A 23961-nucleotide genomic window follows, 5' to 3' on the forward strand; every position below is an offset into this window, starting at 1 on the left:
CCGCCCCAGAGAGTTCCTTGCTTCCCTTGATCTCACAGAAGCTTATTTTCATATTCCCATTCACCGCGACTATCAGAAGTATCTCCGATTCTACATTCTCAACCAGGACTTCCAGTTTCGAGCTCTCCCCTTCGGCCTCGCGACCGCTCCTCGCACCTTCACGAAGGTCATGGTAGTAGTAGCGGCGGCCTTGCGCCGGGAGGGGATTCTCGTCCATCCCTATCTGGACGATTGGCTTATCAGGGCCAAGTCTGAGACCTCTTGCCTGCGGGCAGTGGATCGCGTCTTGGAGCTCCTTGCCTCTCTCGGGTGGGTAGGGAACTTTTCCAAGAGCAAGCTTCAGCCCACCCAGGAGTTGGAATTTCTGGGAGCCCACTTCGACACCCAAGTAGGCAAGGTTTTCTTACCTCGGGCGCGAGCCCTCAAGCTGATCGATCAGGTCCAGACTTTGATTGCCCTACCTTCCCCTACAGCTTGGGATTATCTCCAAGTCCTGGGATCCATGGCTTCTACCATCGACCTTGTCCCCTAGGTTTTTGCTCATATGCATCCGTTACAGAAAGCTTTGCTGTCCCGTTGGCAGCCAGTGTCTGAGCAGTTCCACGTAGTCCTTCCGTTCTTGGATTCTACTTCCGACGAATTACAGTGGTGGCTGCCTCTTCCTCATCTTCTGCAAGGGATGCCTCTTCAGGCTCCACAGTGGACGATAGTGACCACTGACGCACTGTTGGGCTAGGGTGCGGTCTGCCTTTCTCAGTCCACCCAGGGAACATGGTTGCAGACTCAGTCGCGCTGGCACATCAATCGACTGGAAACTTTGGCGGTCCGCCTGGCTCTTCAGGAGCTCCTTCCCCTGATCCGCGGCAAGGCGGTACGAGTCCTGTCCGACAACTCCACCACAGTCGCCTACATCAATCGCCAAGGGGGCACTCGCAGTCCCCCCTGGTAGCCTTAGAAGCCAGCCTTCTCCTCGCTTGGGCGGAGCGTCACCTACAGTGCCTTGCGGCCTCTCACATAGCCGGAAAAGACAATGTTCAAGCCAACTTTTTGTTTATAATGCACTCCTGTTCGATGTAAACCAGCAAGATATGTTTTCATGATTGCCGGTATATAAAAACTCTAAATAAATAAATAAATAAAAACTTCCTCAGCCGGCAGTCACTCGATCCGGGAGAGTGGGAGCTCTCGGACGTGGCCATGGCTCTGATAGTGGACGGGTGGGGTCCTCCTCACCTCGACCTCTTGGCGACTCTGCGCAATGCCAAGGCCAATTTGTTCTTCAGCCGCTGGAGGGAGCACGGCGCAGAGGGCGTGGATGCTCTGGCTCTACCTTGGCCAGCGGACGTCCTTCTGTACGTGTTTCCCCCGTGGCCACGGTGGGGAAAGTTATAGGTTATAGGGAGGAGGTTATCTCCACCCTGCTGCGAGCCTGGAAGCAGTCGACTTCTCTGGCCTAGGTGCGCATCTGGAAAGTTTTTGAGTCCGCGTGTACGGGGGCGGGTGTCCCTGCGTGCTCCGCCTCTATTCCTTTGATTCTTTCTTTTCTTCAGAAGGGTCTCTCTAAGGGCCTCTCCTTCAGTTCTCTATTCATTCAAGTCTCTGCGCTCGGCTCTTTCCTGGGTCGGGTGGACGGTCATGCCTTAGCAGCTCACCCTGACGTGATTCGTTTCCTGAGGGGCGTTAGACATCTCCGCCCCCCCCCTCTTGGGCCACGTGTCCGAGGAGTCTCAACCTAGTCCTTCGTCTCTCTGTGCGGCTCCCTTCGAGCCTCTTCGCCACGCTACGCTCAAGGATCTTACTCTAAAGACTGTCTTTCTGGTCTCTCTTTCCTCTGCTCGCCGTATTTCCGAGCTTCAGGCACTGTCCTGTCGCGGGAGCCCTTCTTGCGTTTTTCGGATTCCGGGGTCTCTCTCAGGACGGTTCCTTCCTTCTTACCTAAGGTTGTCTCCGCTTTTCACGTCAACCAGTCGGTAGGTCGCGGGTACGGCTGGTGGCGACCTCCATCGGCTGGATGTCAAACTAATCTTGTTTCGTTATCTCCAGGTCACTAATGACTTCCGCGTATCGGACCATCTCTTCGTCCTTTGGAGTGGTCCCAACCGGGGCAAGCTTCTAAGACCATGATTGCGCGTTGGTTGAAAGAAGCCATTTCCTCGGCGTACCTTTGTCAAGGTCGTCTGCTTCCTGAGGGTCTGAAAGCCCATTCCCTGTGTTCTCAGGCTACTTCGTGAGTGGAGAGTCAGTTTGCTCCCCGCAGGAGATTTGCAGGGCTGCCACTTGGACGTCTCTTCACACTTTTGCTCGGCACTACCGTCTGGATGTACACGCACCGGTGTTCGGTTCCTTTGGGAGGCAAGTGCTTCGAGCGGGACTGTCTCGGTCCCACCCAGTTTAGGGAAGCTTTGGTACATCCCACTGTCTGGACTGATCCGGGTACGTACAGGAAAGGAAAATTAGTTCTTACCTGTTATTTTTCGTTCCTGTAGTACCACGGATCAGTCCAGACACCCTTCCCTGTCTGTCTTCTGTCCTCTCGAAGCTTGTTTTCTTGCAGGTCTGCAGATTTTCATATATTTCTTTGTGCAAGATTACTGAGCAATTACACTGGAAGCCTTGGTCGTTTTCTTATACCAAGTTGATGCAAGAGCGTATAGGTATACCATGTTTTTCTACATTATTCTATATTTGCTCCGTTGAGCTTTACAGTTACTTGCTTGATCCTATTCTTGGGTTTGTTGTTTTATGCTTTGACATACGTTATACTGAAGGGAGTAGAGGATAGGCTCTGTCCTGATATAGGGCATCCTTCAAGTTTTAGTCTGTCTCCACCTGCTGGAAAAGAGGCTCAACCCACTGTCTGGACTGATCCGTGGTACTACAGGAACAAAAATTAACAGGTAAGAACTCATTTTCCTATGGAGAAATTACCTGATAATTTCGTTTTCCTTAGTGTAGGCAGATGGACTCAGCATCCTGCCCACTGCTGCCGACAAACATGGAAACCTCGGGTGACAATCCTTGAGAGCAAGACAAACACGGGTAAGCCAAGCTTCCCTCTTAAGACACCCATACCTACCGGGTGTCGGCGTTTCTCGAATGAGTGCATTGGCGGTCTCCAGCTATAACCACATCAACCAGTTCAAGTTAATCGTGTTAACCAAGTTAATCTAGTTATTCAGTCACACATATATCCACAATTACTTTTCGAAGAGAATACTGAAGAGCTGCACTTCCTGCAGGAGTATATGTACTAGGGGCTGACGTCAGATTGAAATCTGACTCCTTCTCCAACTGCTATCAGGAGCACACTATACCCTTGGGTCCTGAGTCCATCTGAATACACTAAGGAAAACGAAATTATCAGGTAAGTAATTTCTCCAATTCTAAACAGCATTAATCCTCAACTCCTCTACATCGTGATTTAAAAGGCATCTTTGTTGGCATTTTGAAACAGTAAGTAGGAACTTGTTTTGAATGCGGCTGCAGAGAGATCTGTTTATAGAGTCTTTCCCCCCCCCCCCCCCCCCCCCCCCCCCCCCCCCGAGTTGAAATTGTTCATCTGCTATAGTTATTGGACTAAGCTAATTGTGTGGTTGTAGTTGGTGATATAATGTGTTGGCTGTCTGGCTTTGGTTTCCAGGAAGATGGGACAGTTAAGTATATTTTTTTGTAAAATTGCTCACTTCCATATTTTACAGATCTCTTAAATAATTGAATGAACCTGTTCCTCCATATTTGTTGATTTTGTTGATGTAGTTAATCACTAATTGGTTGTCTGAATTAATACATACTCCCTTTGAACCCGGGATTGAACACTAAAGATAGCTCTGAGCTCCAAATGGTTTATGTGGAGTGTGTTGGGGTTTTTTCCCCTTTGGAGACCAGTTTCCCAAAGAACAAAGGTTAAGATGGGCTCCTCATTGATTTGAGGCATCTGGTTTTCATGTTAGGATTTATTTGGAAGGGAATTAGAATAAAACAGAATATCATGTCTTTGTATCACTCTATGGTGCAACCGCATCTAGAGTACTGTGTGCAGTTCTGGTTGCCACATTTAAAAAAAAATATATAGCGGAACTGGATAAGGTTCAGAGAAAGATGACCAAAATGATGAGAATGGAATGATTCCCTTATGAGGAAAGGCTAAAGAGGGTGTTAAGGCTGTTTAGCATGGAGGAGAGATGGCTGAGGGGGAGATATGATAAAGGTGAATAAAATCAGTGTAGTATATATAAAACATCTAAATAAAGAATAAATGCAAATTAGTTTTGTCCCCCTAGACTTTTTTTTTTTTTTTTTTTTAAACAATCCACGAAGTTAGTAAGTAGCATGTTTAAAACAGAAAAAAAAATACATTTTTCAGTCCATGCATAATTAAGCTCTGGAATCCACTGTCAGAGGATGTGGTAAAGGAAGATAACATAGCTAGTTTTAAAAATGTTTGGACATTATTACCAGGTAGACTTGAGGAATGCCACGACTTATCCCTGGTCACAGGTACCATGGAACTTACTATTTGGGATCCTGCCAGATACTTGTGACTTGGATTGGCTATTGTTGAAACAGGGCACTAGGCTTGATAATCCCTTGGTCTGACCCAGTATGGCGATTTATATTCACTGTTTTTCTCTTTTTTTCCCTGCAAATAAGCAAGCTGAATTAGGCCTGCTGTCTGGGATGGCCGAGGTGGAGCTTCCCTTAGCTGACAGCTTTGCTGTGTGTGAGGCTGCGCATACTTTCCCACGGGCACCATCTTCCTTTGTCGTCTTCCACGCTGCGAGTCGCAAGCGGAGCTCCTCAACTCCTCTTGGATCGTTATTCTCTTCGGAGAACTTCACACTCTCTTCGCCCAGCATGCCTCTCAGGCCACCAGGATTCAAGTTTTGCTAATGCGGCAAAATCATGTCTGCGACAGATGGGCACAATTATGGCCATCTGCAGGGACTGCGGCCTCAATTTTATTTTATTTATTTTAAGACATTTCTATACCATCTTTTACAATATGAGATTGAGCAAAATGATTTACAATAATTAAAATAAATCACTTCATAAAATTAAAACTAAAATATGGAGTTAAAATATAATAAACTGGAAAATAAATATAAATAAAGCAAATCCAAATAAAATACCTAACAGTAGGAGAGAAATACAATATGTTGCGCCCTAAGCTTATATTTAATGACTTAGTATGTCCGCCCTCCCCCACCCAGAAGCAGCATGTTGCCAAGATAGCGTGCCTCGAAGACAGCTCTGGGTCCTGTGCCCCAGCATCTGAGTATCGGCCCACTCCTCCCTGGGACTCACATCGGACCACCCTAAGCCATTGAAGAGGGCCTCCTTCGTGGGACCCCTGGCGCAACCTTGGACGGGACAGTAAGAGGCCCGACACTCTGCACCCTCCCAGGACGCAAAAAGTGTCGGGAGTGGCGTCTGCGCCAACCGCAGACCATCAGTGCTCTCAGCTGAGGCATCGCACCGCAGAGATGCGTCGCCCAAACATGGACGCAAGTTGCACTCCACATATGCGTCTGAGTCAAAGCGTAGGAAGTACTCAAAGCACCTGTGAACCGACGTAGCAAACCGAAGCACAGAGATGCCTCAACACAATGGACTGCTCCGGTGGGCCCATCAATGCAAGCGTGGTGCCGCTTGACACAGGACCCTCTGTCCTGCCATAAGGAGGATTCCATTAAGATGTTGGCCCCAACGCTAGAGTCCCGAGGAGGCATCCTTCCGAAGCTGGACCTGGTCGTCTTGGATGAGGAATATGTCTCCGTCATGGGTTCCGGATCTTCTAGATCTTCCGGTCCCGTATACTCGGACTTGTCATCTGTGTCCAGGCATAGATGAGACTCACCACGCCTCCAGGAACCTCTCCAGAAATGCCACAAGCCTTCGGTGGAAAAACGCATCCCTGTTCGATCTCAGGGTCCTGACTCAAATATACTCCAGGCGGCTGTGCCACCCAGGTGCCCCAGTAGAGATGACCAAGGAACTCTCATCTCAAGTGATGTCCCAAATCTCGGGCATACTACCCAAGTTCCTCTCCTCAGTGGAGGACCAGCATAGGCCCACGCCTCGTACGCTTCTGCAGGACACCTCCCCTTGGGTTGACTCCCCTCCCTCGCTAAGAGGTAAAGGAAGCCCAGACCACAAATCCAACAGTTTGGACAAGGACCCATTTCCTTCCCCACCTTCGTCTCCTGGTTGCTTCAACAGGATACCCTTTGGACCCTCCAGAGGAACATCTGGAGCTGACCTCTATGCCACAAGACCTCTCCTCAAAATTTGTGGAGAAGGTAGGGGCCAAGCTGAGCATTGAGACTCAGAAAGTGCCAGCCCCTGAGTAGAAGTCTTAGAAATTCTTAAAATATTCGAAACACCTGCTGAGCCCACTGCTCTGCCGTTGCACGCAGTACTGGATGCAGTCGTGATTTGACCTGGAAGTCTCCTTTCTCCGGACTTGCCACCTCCAGAATGCATTCAGAACTTGAGGTCAGTCTATCGCCTTTCAACAGCATGCTCCAGTTGCCACTGGGTCACAGTGCAACCCTGATACCGGATGGGGGCTCACTGCTCCACCCGTTGCACTCCTACCTCCCCCTCACGGTGTGGAGATTAAAACGGCAGTGTTAACTCAATTGCGCCTGCCCGCTGAAGTCCAGGATGTTCTGATCTAGTCTCTGAAATCCTCTACTAGATGCAGCTATCGAGGGAAATCGTTCCGCTATGCTGCTTGGTGCGACATCAAACGCATCAACTCTTTCTCATGCTCCCCAGAGCGCCTGCTGGAATACCTTCACTCCCTGTTTGTTGGGTCTGGTGACTACGTCGGGGTGAGTTCATTTTAGCACATTCGCAACTTACCACCACCATCCCCTGGTCTCTCGCTTCATGTGGGGCATCCTTCAACCGCCGTGCCACAACCCGCCTGTCCCGTGGGACCTCAACGTCATTCTGGAGCAACTGATGCTACCACCCTTTGAATCCTTGGACTCAGCCCATCCAAGGTACCTCTCCTGGAAGGTGCTGTTCCTGGTCGCCCTCACCTCTGCACGGCAAGTCAGCGAGTTGCAAGTGCTAGTCCACTATTCTCCATACCTAGAGTTTCATCACGACAAGGTAACCCTGCGGGACCCATCCTTCTTTTCTCTAACAAAAGTAGTCTTGGCCTTCCACATCAACCAGACAATCACTGTCTACCTTCTGCCCGATGCCTCTTGGGAATGAGGGGGAGATCCAGCTGTATACATTGGACTGTAAGTGAGCCTTGGCGTATTATAAGCGGAGAAACCCTTGCAGCCGTTCATCTCCTTCAACCCGAATGCTCCTGGTCAGCCAGTTATCAAAAGAACCCAATCCACTTGGATTTCGCAGTGTATTCAGTTCTGTTATGCCAAGCTGTCAGACTCTTGCAGGATCGCCAAAAGCGCATCAAGTTCAGGTGCTCATCTGCGGGAGGTCTCAATCCAGGACATTTGCAAAGCGGTCACGTGGTCCTCCCTGCACTCGTTCATGGTGCACAACTGCATAGACTGTCAAGTGGTGACCGATGCAGTGGTGGACAGAGCTATGAAGTGAAGAGACTGTCCGCTGTCATGAACGAAAGTGAGCGCAGCCCTCCAGACTCTGACTTCTTGCAGCCCTCCGGTTTCTTCTTAGCTGGGGACTCCCAGACAGCATGGCTAATTCGGCCTGCTTATCTGCAGGGAAAAACGCAAGTTTGCTTAAATGTCTTCCATAGATAAGAAGATGAATTAGCCATGCTGGCCCGCCCCTCCCTGGACAGTCTCCACCTTGTGTTGTGCAAATCTGCTTTGGAAAAACTGAGAGGAAGATGGCGCCATGCGGGAAAGTATGCGCAGCCTCACACAGAGCAAAGCTGTGTCAGCTAAGGGAAGCTGTGACTCGGCCATCCTGGAAGACGTCCCAGACAGCATGGCTAATTCAACCTGCCATCTTCGGGAAACAATGTTTACAGTAAGCAAACTTGCATGGAGCATCTGCAAGCTATTCATGAATGTCCTTATTAAGACCTGATGCTCACAGCCAAGCTAGCCTTCTGGCTCCAGTGGCAATCGCAGAAGCCCTGCAGGAAGTATTGTAAGCTGATTGAATCACATTTGTTCTACATTCTTTTGCCTCTTTTAGTATTTGTTTAAAACGATCCATGGAGTCTGAAGGAAGCTTCTGGGTAATGTCCTGCAGCTTCTGTAAAGTTTTATACCATATATAGCTGATGGGCAGCCATTCTGGATGTTAACAAAGCCAATTGGAAAATCTTTTTTGCCATGTTGCCAATAATTTAGCATCCTTTATCCGGTGGGATGTAGCAATGAGTTTTAGTACACTGTGCTTTCTTCAGAGCTGATTCCACTTCTGTGGAAGCTGTGCTTTTGATGATCAGGACTAGGGCTGTACCTGGCATTTGAACTCTAACCTTCTTGCTACAGGTATTGTAGATAATGGTGTTTGCCACATTCTTGTTTAGAGTTCCAAAGAACTCTGGACTGCTTCTAGTTAATTTGGAGCTTGGATATATTTTAGCATACTAAATATCTTTTCTAGGTTTTGTCTCTTGTAAAGTAAATGGAATTACTTTAGTTGTTTGTTTTTTTAAGAAAAACTGGATGAGCATCCTTCATTGGAGGTGTACTCTGGGAGAGTTGAGGCAAGGGGTCCTATGGAAGACTGGTGGATTATTTACCATCGCAATAGTATGAAATAGAATCATATGATTTGTAATTCATCTTGAGAGTATTATAGGAGGTTCTCATGTTGTCTTATCCTTGGAGGTAGGTGAACCTTGAGATTTAAATTGTAGGTGAGATATAACAAACTGGTGTGATAATGGCAGAATAGTAAATTGAGATTCCGATTTATGGGTAGTGATCTTCAATATGGGAGGCTAATTGAGATGGAGGGAGGTAGAGAAGTTGGAATATTACTAAAATAATTTTTGACAGTCTAGCCACATGTTTCTCACAAAGGAATGGTGCTTCAGAAGGTTGAGGAGGACTCAAATATTCTGAATTTTATGGTGGTTGGAGACATTCTGGCACAGTTAGGGATATCATGCAATGGTCCTAATCCACCGGAGATGGCAGATGTAGGGATGCTAAGGGCATATAAAAACATTGAGGCTTTAAAAGATATCCAGGTTTATTGCCTGGCATTGTGGAAAAGAAAGTCAAATTTAATAAAATAATAATGGAAAAAAATAAATGGAGTAGTAGCACAAGAAAATTCAACGAAGGAGAACAAAAACATTTCATCAGGGTGAAGAGAGGCTGAGGAGACTCGTGGTGGCTGTGCAGGACCCCCTCCCCCCCCCCCCCCCCCCCCCCCCCCCCCCCCCCCCGCCTGTGCTCAGACTGTGTCCTTGTCATCAGAGAAGAGAGACTGAGACTTATGCAGTGGCTGCTCAAGAGTTCCACTGCGCATATTCAGAAAAACCTCAGGTTTTTTGAGAGCTTTTTGTCTCTGCACCATCAGATGTCACCAACTTGTGTGGCAGAGTTTTCTCTTGCTTGCCCATAGAGAAACATATGTGAGAATTTTAATATGCAAATTTGCCTGATAGCGTTAAAAGATTTGTGATCCAATGTGGCATGTTATGTAACCTATATATTTAGTGTTTAAAAAAACAAAAAAAAACCCGCCACAGTCAGTAATTTTCTGCACTGTCTCAGTTTTTCAAGTAGCTGAACTGAAATATTTGGGGGGGAAAACTTGAGAGACTCAAGGGTATATTTATTAAAACATTGATATGCATTGTTGGTAGATAAGCCGCAATGAGATGGATAGTGCACATTAATTCAATTTAGAAAATATATCCTTTAATGTTATACTGAAACATTCTAAACACCTGATATTGCATTGGTATCCATTCACTAATGATAAAATGCATTTCCTAGCATGTAGCCAGATGGACTCAGGACCAATGGGTTATATGCTCCCCTGCTAGTAGATGGAGTTGGAGTCAGATTTAAAAGATGACGTCCCTCTAGATATCCCCCTGCAGTGTCCTCAGCCCTTCAGTATATCTCCATTTCCTAGCAGATGTGGGTGTGCTTTCCCTATGGGAATCACTGTACCCTTTAAGAAGAAATTCAACTTTTAAATTGGAGACAGATTGAGCCCTTTTCTCCTGCGGTGATACCTAAAGGTCTCTCCCCCAGTTGAGAATTCCTAAAGTGATTTCTGAGATCCCTCAGAAGTGTGCCTTTGTCCAGTAGCCGGTTCCTGGCATGGACCTTGCTGCTGAAGCAGCGGAAAGGCAGTGGGTTCAGGAAGCTGAGCGCGGCGATGACAGCCAAAGCCCTCTGGCTGTGGGGAAGAGACCATCTCTGTACTCTGCCGGTAAGTGCCGAGCCCAGGCAAGGCAAATAAATAAGAGGATTCCTCCCAATTCAGAGATGGAGGGGTTGCGGTAAAACTTCCTCCAGTCTCCTTGCTCGGCACGCTGTACAGATGTCATTACTGATCCCATTGGGGTAAGAGGAAGTGGGCTTCCAAGTGGGTTGAGCGGCCCCTCCCGGTAGGCTAGGCCCTGCTTGAGGCTCGGTAGGCACACCGCGTGGTAGGCTGCGGTGACGCCATCTTGCTTGCATCTTGTATTGCCCACCATAGAGCATCAGTACCCATGGTGTGTGCCGGCTCTGTGCAGAGCGCCACACAGAATTTAGGTAAAGCTGAGCACATGGGTTGTCCATACGCTGCATCGTGGACCACTTAGGTATCCTATATCTGTGCGCACAAAATTTTAAGCATGAGCTGGCTGAATCGCAGTTAACATCCATAATGGCTCCAGCAGCAAGGAAACATAAGTGCCATTCTCTCTGCGCTGCTTGTCATATTAGGGTTACACAGTCTGACCTGGACTCTTACTTATGTCAGCACTATGAAGAGGCCTAGGGAGAGTTGGCTTATCCAGACTTTACTAAACCTGGCTCCTCCCAATCAGAGGATGGGTCAGCCACAACCTTAACACAAAGTACCCCGGATCGGAGTAAATCCGGGGCTGGGTTGTCCATGGGAGAGGGAAATTCAGTGTCTCCTACCCCAGTACTTCCTGGGCTAGGCATGGACCTGGCTGCCTTCTCTTGGGTGGAATTTTTTCAAGGCCTTCAAGCTTTCATACAGGTGCAGTCTCCTTCACTTGCCCCTGTCCGGTTACAACCCCAGCCAGACAGGCGGCCTTCTCCCAACCCTATCGACAGAACTCGAGATATATCTCACCTCACCAAAGGTATCCTTGGCAGGGACCCGGACAGCTCTGACGAAGACGGGGATCCAGATGGAAGATGGGAAATCCCACCGGGCTTAGAACCATATCGGATCATGTTACATTTTTTCCATAGAGATGAATTGCTGACCCTGGTTTCCCAGACCCTGAAGATGCTGGAAGTTCCTGGGGTGGACTTTTATGATGGAACCAAAGAAGAATCCCAATGGATCCGGCGGCAAGAGAAGGTCTACTCTTCCCTAAAGTGGATGCACTGGTCTGCGCCATCTTAAAACAAACTATCCCAGTGGAGGGAGGAGTGGCCTTGAAGGATGCGCATGATGGACTGAGTCCATACTTAAACAAGCCTTTGATACAATAGCAATGTCCTTACAGATGGCTTTTGTTGTGCCCTGGTAGCTTGCTTGTGCCTGCTTCTCTCTTGGGAGGTGGATGACTCGGGTGAATTCCAGAGAGATTATGGAACCCGCCGCCGCCTTTTTAGCTGATGCAGGCTCTGACCTCATCCGTACATCGGCCAGAGGATTGGCCTCAGTGGTATCGGCCAGAAGACAGCTATGGCTGCAAAATTGGTCAGCAGACGCAACCTCTAAAGCAAACCTCACAAAGATGTCCTTTAAAGGATCACTCCTTTTCAAAAACAAATTGGAAAAGCTGGCTAGTAAATGGGGTGAATCTCCAGTGCCGGCTACCAGAAGATGAGAGCAGTTATAGCGCCCCTCGCCCATGACGGGTCAATCCAGGGGCTCTCAACTTTTTGGCCCTACAGAAACTCAGCATTTCAGAGGTCTCTGTCCTTTGGGAAGTCTCGGTCCCAAACCACCCAATGAAGTTTTGCTGACCCACCCTCGGAATGAGAAGATAGAGGGTCGACTGTCCCTCTTCTACCAGCGGTGGATCGATATCACTTCGAACAAATGGGTGCTGGATGTCATATGAGAAGGATACGCACTAGAACTTCGCAGCACTCCTTGGGTCATGTTCATGATGTCTCCTTGCCACTCCCAGCACAAAAAGCAGGCAGTGGAGTCTACCTTGGTAAGGCTCCTCAGGTAGAGGGCTATAATTCCAGTATCTGCGCCCCAGGAAAATACGGGGTGATATTCCATCTGTTTCATCGTACCCAAGAAGGAGGGTTCCATTTGCCCCATCCTGGATGTCAAGAGTGTCAACCAATATCTACGAGTAAACTCATTTCCGCATAGAAACTCTCCACTCCGTGATAATGGCAGTACAACCGGGAGAGTTCTTAACTTCCCCGGACCTTTCTGAGGCCTTCCTTCATATTCCAATGCAGCAAGAACATTGTTTCCTATGCTTTGCGGTATTAGGCTGCTGTTATGAGTTCCGGGCGCTGCCCTGCGGCCTGGCCACCACCCCCAGAACGTTTTCCATGATTAGGGTGATTGTAGCAGCTGCACTGAGAAAAGAGGGAATCCTGGTGCACCTGTACTTGAACAACTGGTTGATCAGGGCAAAGTCCATAGAAGAGAGTCTCTGGGTGACCAGCAGGGTGACCTCCCTGCTTCAGGAACTCGGGTTGTAAACCTGGACAAAAGCAGTCTCAAATCCTCCCAGATGTTGGAATATCTGGGAGTCTGGTTCGACACCAAGCAGGGCAAGGTCTTCCTCCCATCCACGCGGACAAGGAAGCTGATGACCCAAGTGCTTTGGTTGACGAACACGATACGCCCAATTGTGTGGAGCTGTCCTCTGTTTGATGGTATCAACCCTGGAGGTACAAATGCGACCACTTCAATGCTCCCTGCTGTAACGTTGGAACCCACTGTCTCAAGACTATTCAATTCACCTCCACCTACCAATGGAATTATGTTCTCAGCTCCAGTGGTGGCTGCAGGAAGCTCACTTGAGCAAGGTTGTAACTCTGTCCCCACCAAACTGGCTGCTCCTCACAACAGATGTGAGCCTCTGGGGGTGGGGAGCTCACTGTCAGGAACTGACTGCCCAGGAGCATTGGCCCAAGGAGGAGGCACTCTGGAACATAAACTGCCTGGAAGCTCAGGCAATCATATTGGTGTGTCTATAGTTCAGCCACATACTTCAGGGTCAAGCAGTCCGCGTAATGTGCAACAACTGTAGCCTACATCAATTTCCAGGGGGGAACGAAGAGCAGCAAGTGTCACAGGAGATGGGCAGAAATACATCTACAGAGGATCGCAGGAAAAGATGTCCAGAGCAGACTTTCTAAGCAGGGAGACTCTGGACCCAGGAGAATGGGAGTTGTCTGTCAAAGCCTTTCAGCTGGTGGTAGATCGCTGGGGCCTCCTATTGACCTGCTGGCCTCATCTCACAATACGAAAGTTTCACGATTCTTCAGTCACAGAAGAGATTAGTGGTCCCTGGGGATTGACGCTCTCGTTCAGACCTGGCCGTAAGAGGAATTGCTGTACGCCTTCCCTCTGTGGCCCCTACTGTGCCAGGATCATTCGCACAATCAAGTGCCACAGGGGATTAGTTCTACTATGTATTTATTTATTTACGGATTTTTTATATGCCGGGGCATGTAAGTAACATCACCTCGGTTTACATTCAAACATTAATTCAGCATAGCGCTTTACAATATAACATAATAACTGAAAGAATACAAAACCATGTATAACTTTGTATTAAGAGAATAAATATCAATAATGAGTGTCTGTGGAAATAAACTAGAAAGAATAGAATAGGACTCAGTTCATTAATAGTAGGCTTTTTTGAATAACCAGGTTTTTAGGTTTTGTTTAAATTTTTTGTGGTAAAGTTCCTGGCGTAATTCAGAGGGGCATGGTGTTCCATATTGTGGATCCAGCAATGATGAATGAACGATCTTTCGTAGTAGAAAGATTGGTCAGATTAGGCGCGGGGATCTTCAGTTTAGCTAAATGCTGGAATCTGGTTGGGCGGATTGATGTTTTGAATTGTAGGTGATACTAGTAGCTCCAGATTGGCCCAGGCATCCAAAGTATGCGGAGACTCCTGGTGGAGACCCCCTGTACTTCCCACCGCACAGGGACCTGCTTCAGCAGGGACCGGTTCTTCACAAGTATCTGACTTAATTCTGTCTTACGGTTTGGCCCTTGAGAGGGGTCGCCTGATGAAGCATGGATATTCTGCGGCAGTAGTTGCTTTCTTACTCCATGCATGGAAGTTCTCTATGTTCTTAGCGTATGTGCGGGTCTGGAGAGTATTTGAGACCTGGTGTAAGGATTGCAGTGTTTCCCCTCGGACGGTCAAAATCCCACTAATTCTGGTACTTTTACATGATGGCTTGTTTAAAGGTTTGACCCTTAACTCCTTGAAGGTCCAGGTAGAGACGCTCTCCTTTCAGGGGCAAGGTAAAGGAACCTGCCTGATGGCTCATCCGGACATGGTCCGTTTAACAAAAGGGGTAGAGCACTTCAGCCATCCCCTATGGTGGTCTGTTCCTTTGTGGATTCTTAAAACTAGTATTAGAGTTTTTGGCAGGGCCCTCCTTTCAGCTGCTGCACAGTATTTCCTTGCGCTTGTTAACCCTGAAAACTTTGTTCCTGGTGGCTATATGCTCAGCTTGTCGCATCTCTGAACTACAGGCATTGCCCTGTCGGGAACTGTTCCTCCGGATGACTCCTGGAGCGCTACAACTTCATGCTGTTCTATCCTTCTTGCCCAAGGTAGTTTTGAAGTTTCATTTGAATCAGTCCATTTCGTTGCCATCCCTAGATAGGCAAGGACGCAGAAGAATACCGCCTCCTCCATCATTTAAACGTTAGTAGGCTTTTGGTGCAGTATCTGGAAGTTTCAGAACCAGTCCCCAAGACGGACCGCTTGTTTGTTGTTCACGGTGGGAGGAGACAGAGCGAACCAGTTTCGTGGGTTACCATAGCTTGCTGGATCAAGGAGGTGGTCACGGGAGCCTATGTTGGTGCAGGAACGCCATTCAAGTTAAAGCTCATTCCACTAGGGCTCAGGCTGTCTCTTGGGTGGAAGCTAGACTGCAGTCTCCCTCGACATCTGCCGAGCGGCGATGTGGTCCTCCTTACACATCTTCTCCAGATTCTAATGCCTAGACGTTGAGGCCCGAGAGGACTCAGTCTTTGTAAGGGCAGTGTTAACAGGACAGTGGGCAGCCTCCCACTCCGATCAAGAGTAGCTTTTGTACATCTCATTTGTCCTGAGTCCATCTGGCTACACTCTAAGAAATAGAGAAATTACTTACCTGATAATCTCGTTTTCCTTAGTGTAGACAGATGGACTCTGCATCCTGCCCACAGCTACCCAAGAACGGTGCCAAAGAATCGCCTGCGAAATGAATATAGATTCCAAGAGATTATGGGTAAACCGTCGCCCAATCCCTAGGTTAGGGCATCTATAATCTTGCTGGGATTCAGTGTTTGTTTTGAGTACAGTTATCTGTTTTTTAGTCTAGTTGGTTTTAAATCAGGTTTTAATCAAGTTTTTCAATAGTATGTCCACAATGGTTTTTGAAGAGAATATTGCAGGGGTGTATCTAGGGTGATATCAGCTTTGAAACCTTACTCAGTCTCCATCTGCTAGCAGGGGAGCATGTAATCCATTGGTCCTGAGTCCATCTGTCTATACTAAGGAAAACAAAATTATCAGGTAAATAATTTCTCCATTAGTATCAAATAACTTTTAGAAATAGAAAAATAAAGCCTGGGAAAACTTTCCACCCCACTTCTCTGCTGAACTTCCAGCAGGATGAATTCTGGGATATTCCTAGAAAGGTAGATGACTTTCTTGTGCATGCCATGAACTGGGACTTCTGAAACACTTTTTCAACTAGGTTTGTGACAGTGCCTCTTCTCATGGATCTGCCTTAGGAGATCTTGGATCTCTTCCTCAACTTTCTCCTCCTTTTCTTCTGCCCTTCCTGATGCTGATGTGATGACTTGATAAAATGGGGGAGAATGCTGTTCCACCTGAGTGCAGGATCCTAGAGCTTCCTGGGTTGCAGTCAACTCTGCTTGTTGACTTTCTCTTTTGCTATTTGTTTTTCAGACCAGACCATTTGAATGGGCACATCAAACAGGTGCATACATCGGAGAGACCCCACAAATGTCAGGTAGGTGGTGGTAGGCATTAGTAAGTGGGGGTCTAATTAACCAAGGTGGGATACTATTTACCAAGCATTCACTGTTTGAGGAATGGGGAGTGTGTTGTGTTTTGGAATATGTGCGCATGAGTATGTATATGTGTGTGGTAGATCAGTTTTGGCCTGGATAAATGAGGACTGAAAACCCATATGTTATAGAAATGAGCGATGTTGGGGTTATGAGCAAAACCCTCTGACCAACCTAGGTTGTTACTGAGTCATCTCCTCCACAGACTTGCAACGCATCCTTTGCCACCCGGGACCGGTTACGTTCACACCTAGCCTGCCATGAAGACAAGGTGCCATGTCAAGTATGTGGGAAGTACCTGCGGGCTGCATACATGGCAGATCATCTTAAGAAGCACAGTGAAGGGCCCAGCAACTTCTGCACTATCTGCAACCGAGGTACTGAGCCGGGCTGGAGGTACTGAGCTGGGGCCTGAGACAAAAGTATGGGGTTAGGAGGAGCAGCTGTGTTGTAAAGGTCTGCAAAAACTGTTAATCTCTTCCTCATAGAAAAGACCAAAGACCATTATTGGAGCCTGTCCCTGGATATCTGCATATGTTCTCTTGTTGTAAGAGACAGATTGGAAAAGTGAAGTAGGCTTTGTGTTTATAGAAAAACCCTTTTCTGCTTTGTTTGGTGTCATGCTGGGTTTGTGAGCAGAGAGTCCCCACCCTGCCGTGGTTGACATCCTGTCTCCATGTGTGCTAGAAAAGGTTTTTGCTGCAGTGGAGGAGGAGGTGTCCTTACTTTACCAATCTTACTGGGATTTTTGAGAATAAGACTTGCCAGACTCTGACACAAATCCCTCTCACCCAGCCTCCTGCCCTGGATAACAGCAAGCAGCAGGTTCTCAGAGAAAGTGGATAGAAACAGGATGGGTGTAGCAGGGCCCTTCCTCATTCTAGCAGTCATGGTTTACAGACTGCGCTGAAGTCAGGGTGACATTGCTGGTTTATATTAGCATGATTAGGTAAATTTAATGGAAGACCAATTTTTCTTCTTCTAGTTGGATTTTTTTTGTCTTTGGACATTCTGTGACTGCTTTATATGAAGTACACTCTTCTGTTTGTTTTAAGCCTGCCACCTGATATTAAGCAGATATCCCTTATTCTTATAGTATGAGACCATAAATTAATTCCCTTTACTTTCTCCACATTTTTCTTGATTGTATACATCTGTATCATATCTCCTCTCCATCTGTTTTCCAAGCTGAAGTTGTTAGTTTCTCCTCATATGGATGTTGTTTTACATCTTTAAATTTTGTTACCCTCCTCTTTACCTTTCTCAGGTATATTTTGTTCCTGTAATGAGATGACTAGAACTGTACATACTGTAGATTTTTATAATGGCAGAATAATCAGGACTCAATTTTATTGTCGCTCTACTAGGGCTTTTTTTTTTTTTTGGTGGCTTACTGATACATCACTACCTTTACCAAGCCTTGATCTGCTGCTCCCTTCTCCCTCCCAAGCCACAATAGCCAGTAATTTTGCATTGTGCTGGCAAATGCTAGTAATTTCACAATATTTTGTGAATTATATTTGCGATAACCTCATCATCAGGGACCAGCGTTTTTCTGGTTTCTTTGGAATTAAGGATTTGCAAAGATTCCTTTAGCTTTCTTGACCACTGCTGTATCTTGGGCTTAACGATTTTAGATATCCACAGTGACTCAAAGATCTTTTCTGACTGGTAACAGCCAAATTAGAGCCGTATGGAAAAATGGAAACCCTGAAAAGACGTGTGTGATTTTGTTTTAAGCTTCACCCCACACTTGACTCCCTTACATAGAGCACTCTGGCTCCTCTGTGTATCAGCCAGTTATTATGCTGTAATAGCTGCCACACAGAACAATTATTTCTCTTGTTTTTGATTTATCTTTCAAACAAAAAATTACCATTTTTATTACGTAAAATTGCAGGATTTACACTTTCAAAAAAAACCTGATTTATTCATGTAAGCAAGAGGATGTGCCTTAACAGAGCATCCTAACAAATGGGATGTTTGATACAACGCCTTATGCTACCCCTACTACCTACTTGGGATTAACCCCGTGGACATTCGGCAAGTCCTGCCTGCAGCTGTACATGTGCCCCTCCCTACATGTCCCACCTGCCATCTGGGTTCCAAAATGCCTCTGAGCATGTCTCTGCCCTCAAGCTATCCCCTGGGTTTCTAGGGACAGCAAGAACCTACACAACCCTAGAACCCACAATTTCTAGACATGCAGCTACAAATCAAATACAACATTTCTGGGATCATCAATCAGTCACAGACAGAGCAAACAAACTAAATAATTTAACAAACACTGGGAAAAGTGAACAGAAAAAAAAGATTTCATTTGTAAACAATGAACAGGTAAAATAAGTATTTATACAGTTTATGCTAACTAGACAAGTTTCATTGTACTTACTCCGGTCAGACTGTCCTCACAAGGATGGGACAGGGCACAGATCTGAGTCCTCTGTACTCCCAGCTAAGACTGGAGAATTCTAGTCCCCACTAGATTCTGGTACTGTATCACTGATAGCCCGAGGCACTGGCAGCCCGAGGCACTGGCTTCCTGACCAGTAGTAATACAGATAGTTATATTTCATCACCTTCTGGAGACTGGGAGAGTATGCACTTTTGAGATATATAGCAGATATCCTGTATAATCCTTGCTGCTAGGAATGCAAAGCACAGCAGGAGTTAGGCTGCCTGTCAGTTCAAGGATTGCAAAAGAAAGGTGGTTTTACTGGGGAAATAGGTCTCAGTGCAAAACAAATCTCAAAAGGCACAAAGATCCCCATTTCACCACATTGGTATACAGATGCGAATTTTGGTTTGTCTTCCCATGTGCATTACTTTATTGCCCACTTGCTCCATTTTTTTTCTTTTTGAGATCCTTCAAGGTTCTTCACCATCAGCTTTGGTTGCAATTGTCCAGAATCATTCTATATAATTCAGACTTTTTACCATCTCACTGTTGACTACCTTTTCTAGCTTCTTTCTGAACATCACTGGTCCCAGCCCAGATCCTTGTGGGACACTAGTGTGTTTACCTCAACTGTGAAGAATGACCACTTAGTCCTTCCTTGCTTTCAACCAGTTTTTGTTCTACAGAAGGCCTTTCTGCTAATCTCATGACTGCTTGGTTTCATTAAAATATTTTGGTGAGGGACCCTTTCAGAAGGCTTTTGAAAATTCCCCTTATCCATTGCTTGATGCCCTGCTCAAAGAACAGAAGCTGTGTTGACCCCTTACTCAAGGAATTATATTTACCTTTGTGACTAACCACTGATTTTGTATCAGGTGACGCATCATTTTTGCCTGTCACCAAATTCTGTAAAACACTCATCAGCAGTCTTGCCTTATGTCCACTGAATCCAGCTTTCACTTCGACCTAATTTTTGGCAATCCACTTTTTCGTAATAAAGGTTGCTTCAACATCGGGTATTAAGTGTACTGCATTTCGTGAGGCACCCAATGTTGAAGCAACCTTTATTACGAAAAAGTGGATTGCCAAAAATTAGGCCGAAGTGAAAGCTGGATTCAATGGACATAAAGCAAGACTACTGATGAGTGTTACAGAATTTGGTGACAGTTGACTACAATTCTCAAAAAAGCCAAATAATTATTAAATTCTAGCAGCAAGCAGAAAGAAAGCTGTTCCCTGTATATACCTGGATCACTAGCAACAAGCAGAAAAAAAGCTGTTAATTTGCTCATTTTAAAGCCATTTTGCAAGCTAATTGTGGACACACAGACTATAAATTGTTTAATTCTGTTTTGAATGCTGATTTAAAATGGTATATTGCATGTTTCTATCAGATTTCTGGTTGCTGCTGTGACGAGGGAGGCAAAAGTTATGCAACATCGGTAGACTATCAGATTGCCCAAAACAGAAGTCAGATTTCCTGTTTGTACCCCAGATCAGTCCAGACAAGTGGGTTATGCATCCCTACCAGCAGATGGAAGCAGACAATTAAAAACTTTTAGGCGCTGCTACATAAGAGTGCCACCTGCAGTCCCTCAGAATTTCTTTGTGTCCAACAGATGACAGTTTGGAGTTTGATTAAAAAAAAAAAAAAAAAAGACAGAAGATTCCTGGAAGGCTCCCTGAGGTGTTAGGTTCCTTTGTGGGCCATCCCTTGGGTGGAGCTGGACATGGGGGGGGGGGGGGTTGGTGAGCCCTGAGCTATCTCAGTCCTGGTTCCCTCACCCCCTCTGAGTCCTCCCCGCTGTATCCAGAATCAGGGATGTAGCCCTTTTCTTTGTGCTTTCCTTGTTTGCTGGTTATTTCCTTTATTCGGTGTCTGCCTTTATAAAAAAAAAAAAAAAAAAAAGATAAGATGCTATGAAGGGAACTGCTCAGGTGCTGATCGGCTGAGCTGCCGGGAGGCAGGGCCGGGTGAGTGAAGGCAAAAACCTCCCGATTGCTGGGCTCACTTAGCATCTGGTATGCACCGCTGACGGGATTTGTTCAGCGGCAGGGGCTATTTCTAGGTTCAACCGCAATTCAGGACAGTACCTGCTTAGTGCCGGAAAAGTTGCTGCGGTGTGAGGAGTTCGATTGTACAACAGCGTTGTGTGGAGGGTTCCTCGGGAGAGCCTGGGACTTCCGTGGGGCCCAGTGGGGGGGGGGGGGGGGGTGGTCGGACCATGAGGTTGGCTGGGCTAGTGTTGCAGGCCTCGGGGGGGGGGGGGGGGGGGGCTGGAGGCACCAGCGGCCATTTTGAAAGCACATGGCAGGAGCTAAGAGGCTTCTTCAGAGCCTCGGGACTCCCCTCCCCTGCTTTTACCCATCGATTTAAGCCCTGCTGGTGGCAGAGAAGGGCCAGGGGGATGTTAGGCAGGATTGGACTTCTTCAGATTCGGAGCAGTTTTCGGTGGATCTTGTCCTGCTTCTTTGCAAGGCGTATCTGGCTGAGAAGGAGGCAAAATCCAGGTGGCCACTTTCCAGGAAACCCCTTGTGACTAAAAAGCTTCGGGGTGGAAAGCAGGTGGGCTCTGGAGAAATCCCGTGTCTCCTTGGGCTGGGACGGTCCACTGCTGAGGACAGGAACATGTCAGATGAGTCAGTGGCAGTATACTGCAATGGATCCGGACAAGGACCCATTGAGCTTCATCCAGGCAGGGTGATTCGGGTGGCTCCCGAGTGGCTGCGCCAGACATGGTTTGCGGACCTTCTTTGGCGGTGGACAGGTTCCGTTCGATGACCCATATTTTGTGACTGGGAGGATCACTTCTCTCTAGGGGCTTGGCTTCTGATAAGCGACCGCTCTGCTTGAAAAATTATTCGGAGCCTGTGAATGTGACTTTGCTTCAGGCAAGGTGGCCTTCCACAATTTTGGCTTTTGTTTGAGTGTGGAGAGTCTTTGAATCCTGGTGTTTACAGAATAAGGTGCAGCCTTTGAAAGTGGATGTTCCACAGATTCTAGCTAGGTTTTGGTTGGTTTTTTTCTTTTTTTTTTTGCAAAGCAGTTTCACTTATGGTTTGGCCAATAATTCCCTTTGGGCTCAGGTGGCAGCCTTAGGTTCCCTTTGAGGTAGGATTTAGGGAAGACTGGCGTCTCCCCCAGATGTGGTTTGTTTCCTCAAAGGGGCAAAACGTTTGCGTCCTCCAGTTCAGAAGATTTGTCCAGCATGGAATCTGAACTTAGCTCTTTTTTTGCCTAGGGTGGTTTCCTCCTTTTACCTTAACCAGGTGATTGAGTTACCGACCTTTCCGAATTTGTGTGCGGATGCTCCTATGGCAAGGGAGCTTTACTTGCTGGATGGGTGCAGAATTCTTTTGCGATATCTTAAGACCAATGCCTTTTGGAGATCTGATCATCTTTTTATCCCATGCTGAGGCGCTAAGAAGGGAAATAAGGTGTCTAAGGACACTATTGCATGATGGCTGAAAGACGATAGTTTTGGCTCACATCTGTAAGGGCCGGTTGGTGCCAGAGGGATTGAGAGTGCATTCCACTAGGGTGCAGGCAACTTCGTGGGTGGAGCATCAACTGTTTTCTCCGGAGGAGATTTGTCGTGCAATGACATGGTCTTCTCCTCACACTTTTACCCAAACATTACCGCCTGGGTGTGCAGGTGCCGGAGGAGGCGTCTTTTGGGGAAAGTGTGTTGCGTGCGGGTCTTTCGTATTCCCACCCAGAATAGAGGGGCTTGGGTACATCCCACTTGTCTAGACTGATCCGGGGTATTTCTGGATGTTGCTGAGCTGATATGGGATATATTCAGAGTAATGAGAAGTGTGCATAGTTTCAGATGTGTGTTCTGTCAGGTTAAAAGGGCCTAGCTTTTTTTTTCAGGAAGCTTCAACCTTTAAGTATCTGTTCGCCCCAGGTTTATTGGGGTTTAAGGTAGACATCTTGGCTTGGGTACAGGTCAGTACTGAGGGGACTGCAGGTGGTGCACTTGGTTATGTAGCAGTGCCTCAACGTTTTTGTTCTCTGCCTCCATCTGCTGGTAGAGATGCATAAACCCAGGTGTCTAGATTGATCTGTGGTACTTCAGGAACGAAAATTAGCAGGTAAGAACCAATTTTCCTTTCTTGGTCTGTGGTTCGTAGGTCTCCTTTGGCATTCTTTTTAAAGACCAATGTTATGTTAACAATTTTCTACTCCTCTGGCATTGAGGCCAATTTTTAGTGCTAAGTTACACACTCTGCAGTTTCATGTTTAAGTTCTGTAGAGCTGCTCTGCTCCATTCACTGCCATAGTAGGAATGTACCTTCCTGTTTCCTCACCATGGATCTCTTCAGAGGGTGGGAGATGTCCTGATGTTTGGTTTTCATTGGAGGAATTCTTGCCTGGCAGCTGGAAAATTGTTCTCAAGGTGGTCTGATTACTCTATAGCAGCGTGCAGGAAATCAAGCCCAGCTCCTGTTCTTCAGGATGACTGGAGATACTTTGGGGAGGGAGAAGTCCTGTCATGATAGAGCAATGGCCTGTTTTATTCCGGAGCAGACTGTGGTCTGTAACTGGTTGAGCTAGATCAAAGAGGGAGAAGGGTAAAAATGAGAGAATCCTTAAGTAGTTAATGGTGCTGTAACATCCATAGAGGCTGGTTCAGATTGACCCTAAGTTGAAAGGATGCTGAGGAAACTGCCAGAAAAAGATAAATTTAGACTAGAACAGAATCCTCCTACTTCAAGCATGCACAAGATTCTGGAACAGTGTTGATAGTTTTACACCTGTGGTGGGCTGGAGAGGTGGCTAATGTCCCCATGGTCTTTATGTAAGAGATGGTGCAGCCCTGAGCTCACATGTTTATTCAGCAAAGCAGTTTTTATGGGATAGCATTCCACTGGCGACTTGTCAGACAGTCAGAAAAGTAACAGAATGGGGTTATATATGATGGCATCCTACATTACCCCAAAGCACACTGAACCTGTTTTGTATTAAGGTGCTTTTGCAGATAAGGTGGTACAATCTTTGTAAGTGGGAGTGAGATATGGAAAGGGGCATTGAGTGATTAAGATCTTGTGGTGGTGGGATTGGAGCTTAGCTCTTTTATTTCACAGTTTCTGATGCAAATATGATGTGACCTAGTGCTGTATTTATAAGTGTAGTTAGTGACCACTAATGGTCTAGGGGTCTCATCTCCAGTCACCATGTCAGAATAACT

General features: G+C 46.8%; 1 protein-coding gene across 2 annotated transcripts in view; it reads left to right on the forward strand.

Annotated features, from left to right (window-relative positions):
* Positions 1-23961, forward strand: part of PATZ1 (POZ/BTB and AT hook containing zinc finger 1) — a 53918-nt gene that overhangs the window by 22619 nt on the left and 7338 nt on the right. For both annotated transcript variants that reach the window (XM_029619300.1, XM_029619301.1), the window contains exons 2-3: positions 16247-16310; positions 16574-16745. In XM_029619300.1, the coding sequence (XP_029475160.1) occupies positions 16247-16310; positions 16574-16745 (236 nt within the window). The remainder of the gene's footprint in view (positions 1-16246; positions 16311-16573; positions 16746-23961) is intronic.

The sequence above is a fragment of the Rhinatrema bivittatum genome, chromosome 11 (genome assembly GCF_901001135.1).
Source record: "Rhinatrema bivittatum chromosome 11, aRhiBiv1.1, whole genome shotgun sequence".
Classification (NCBI taxonomy): domain Eukaryota; kingdom Metazoa; phylum Chordata; class Amphibia; order Gymnophiona; family Rhinatrematidae; genus Rhinatrema; species Rhinatrema bivittatum.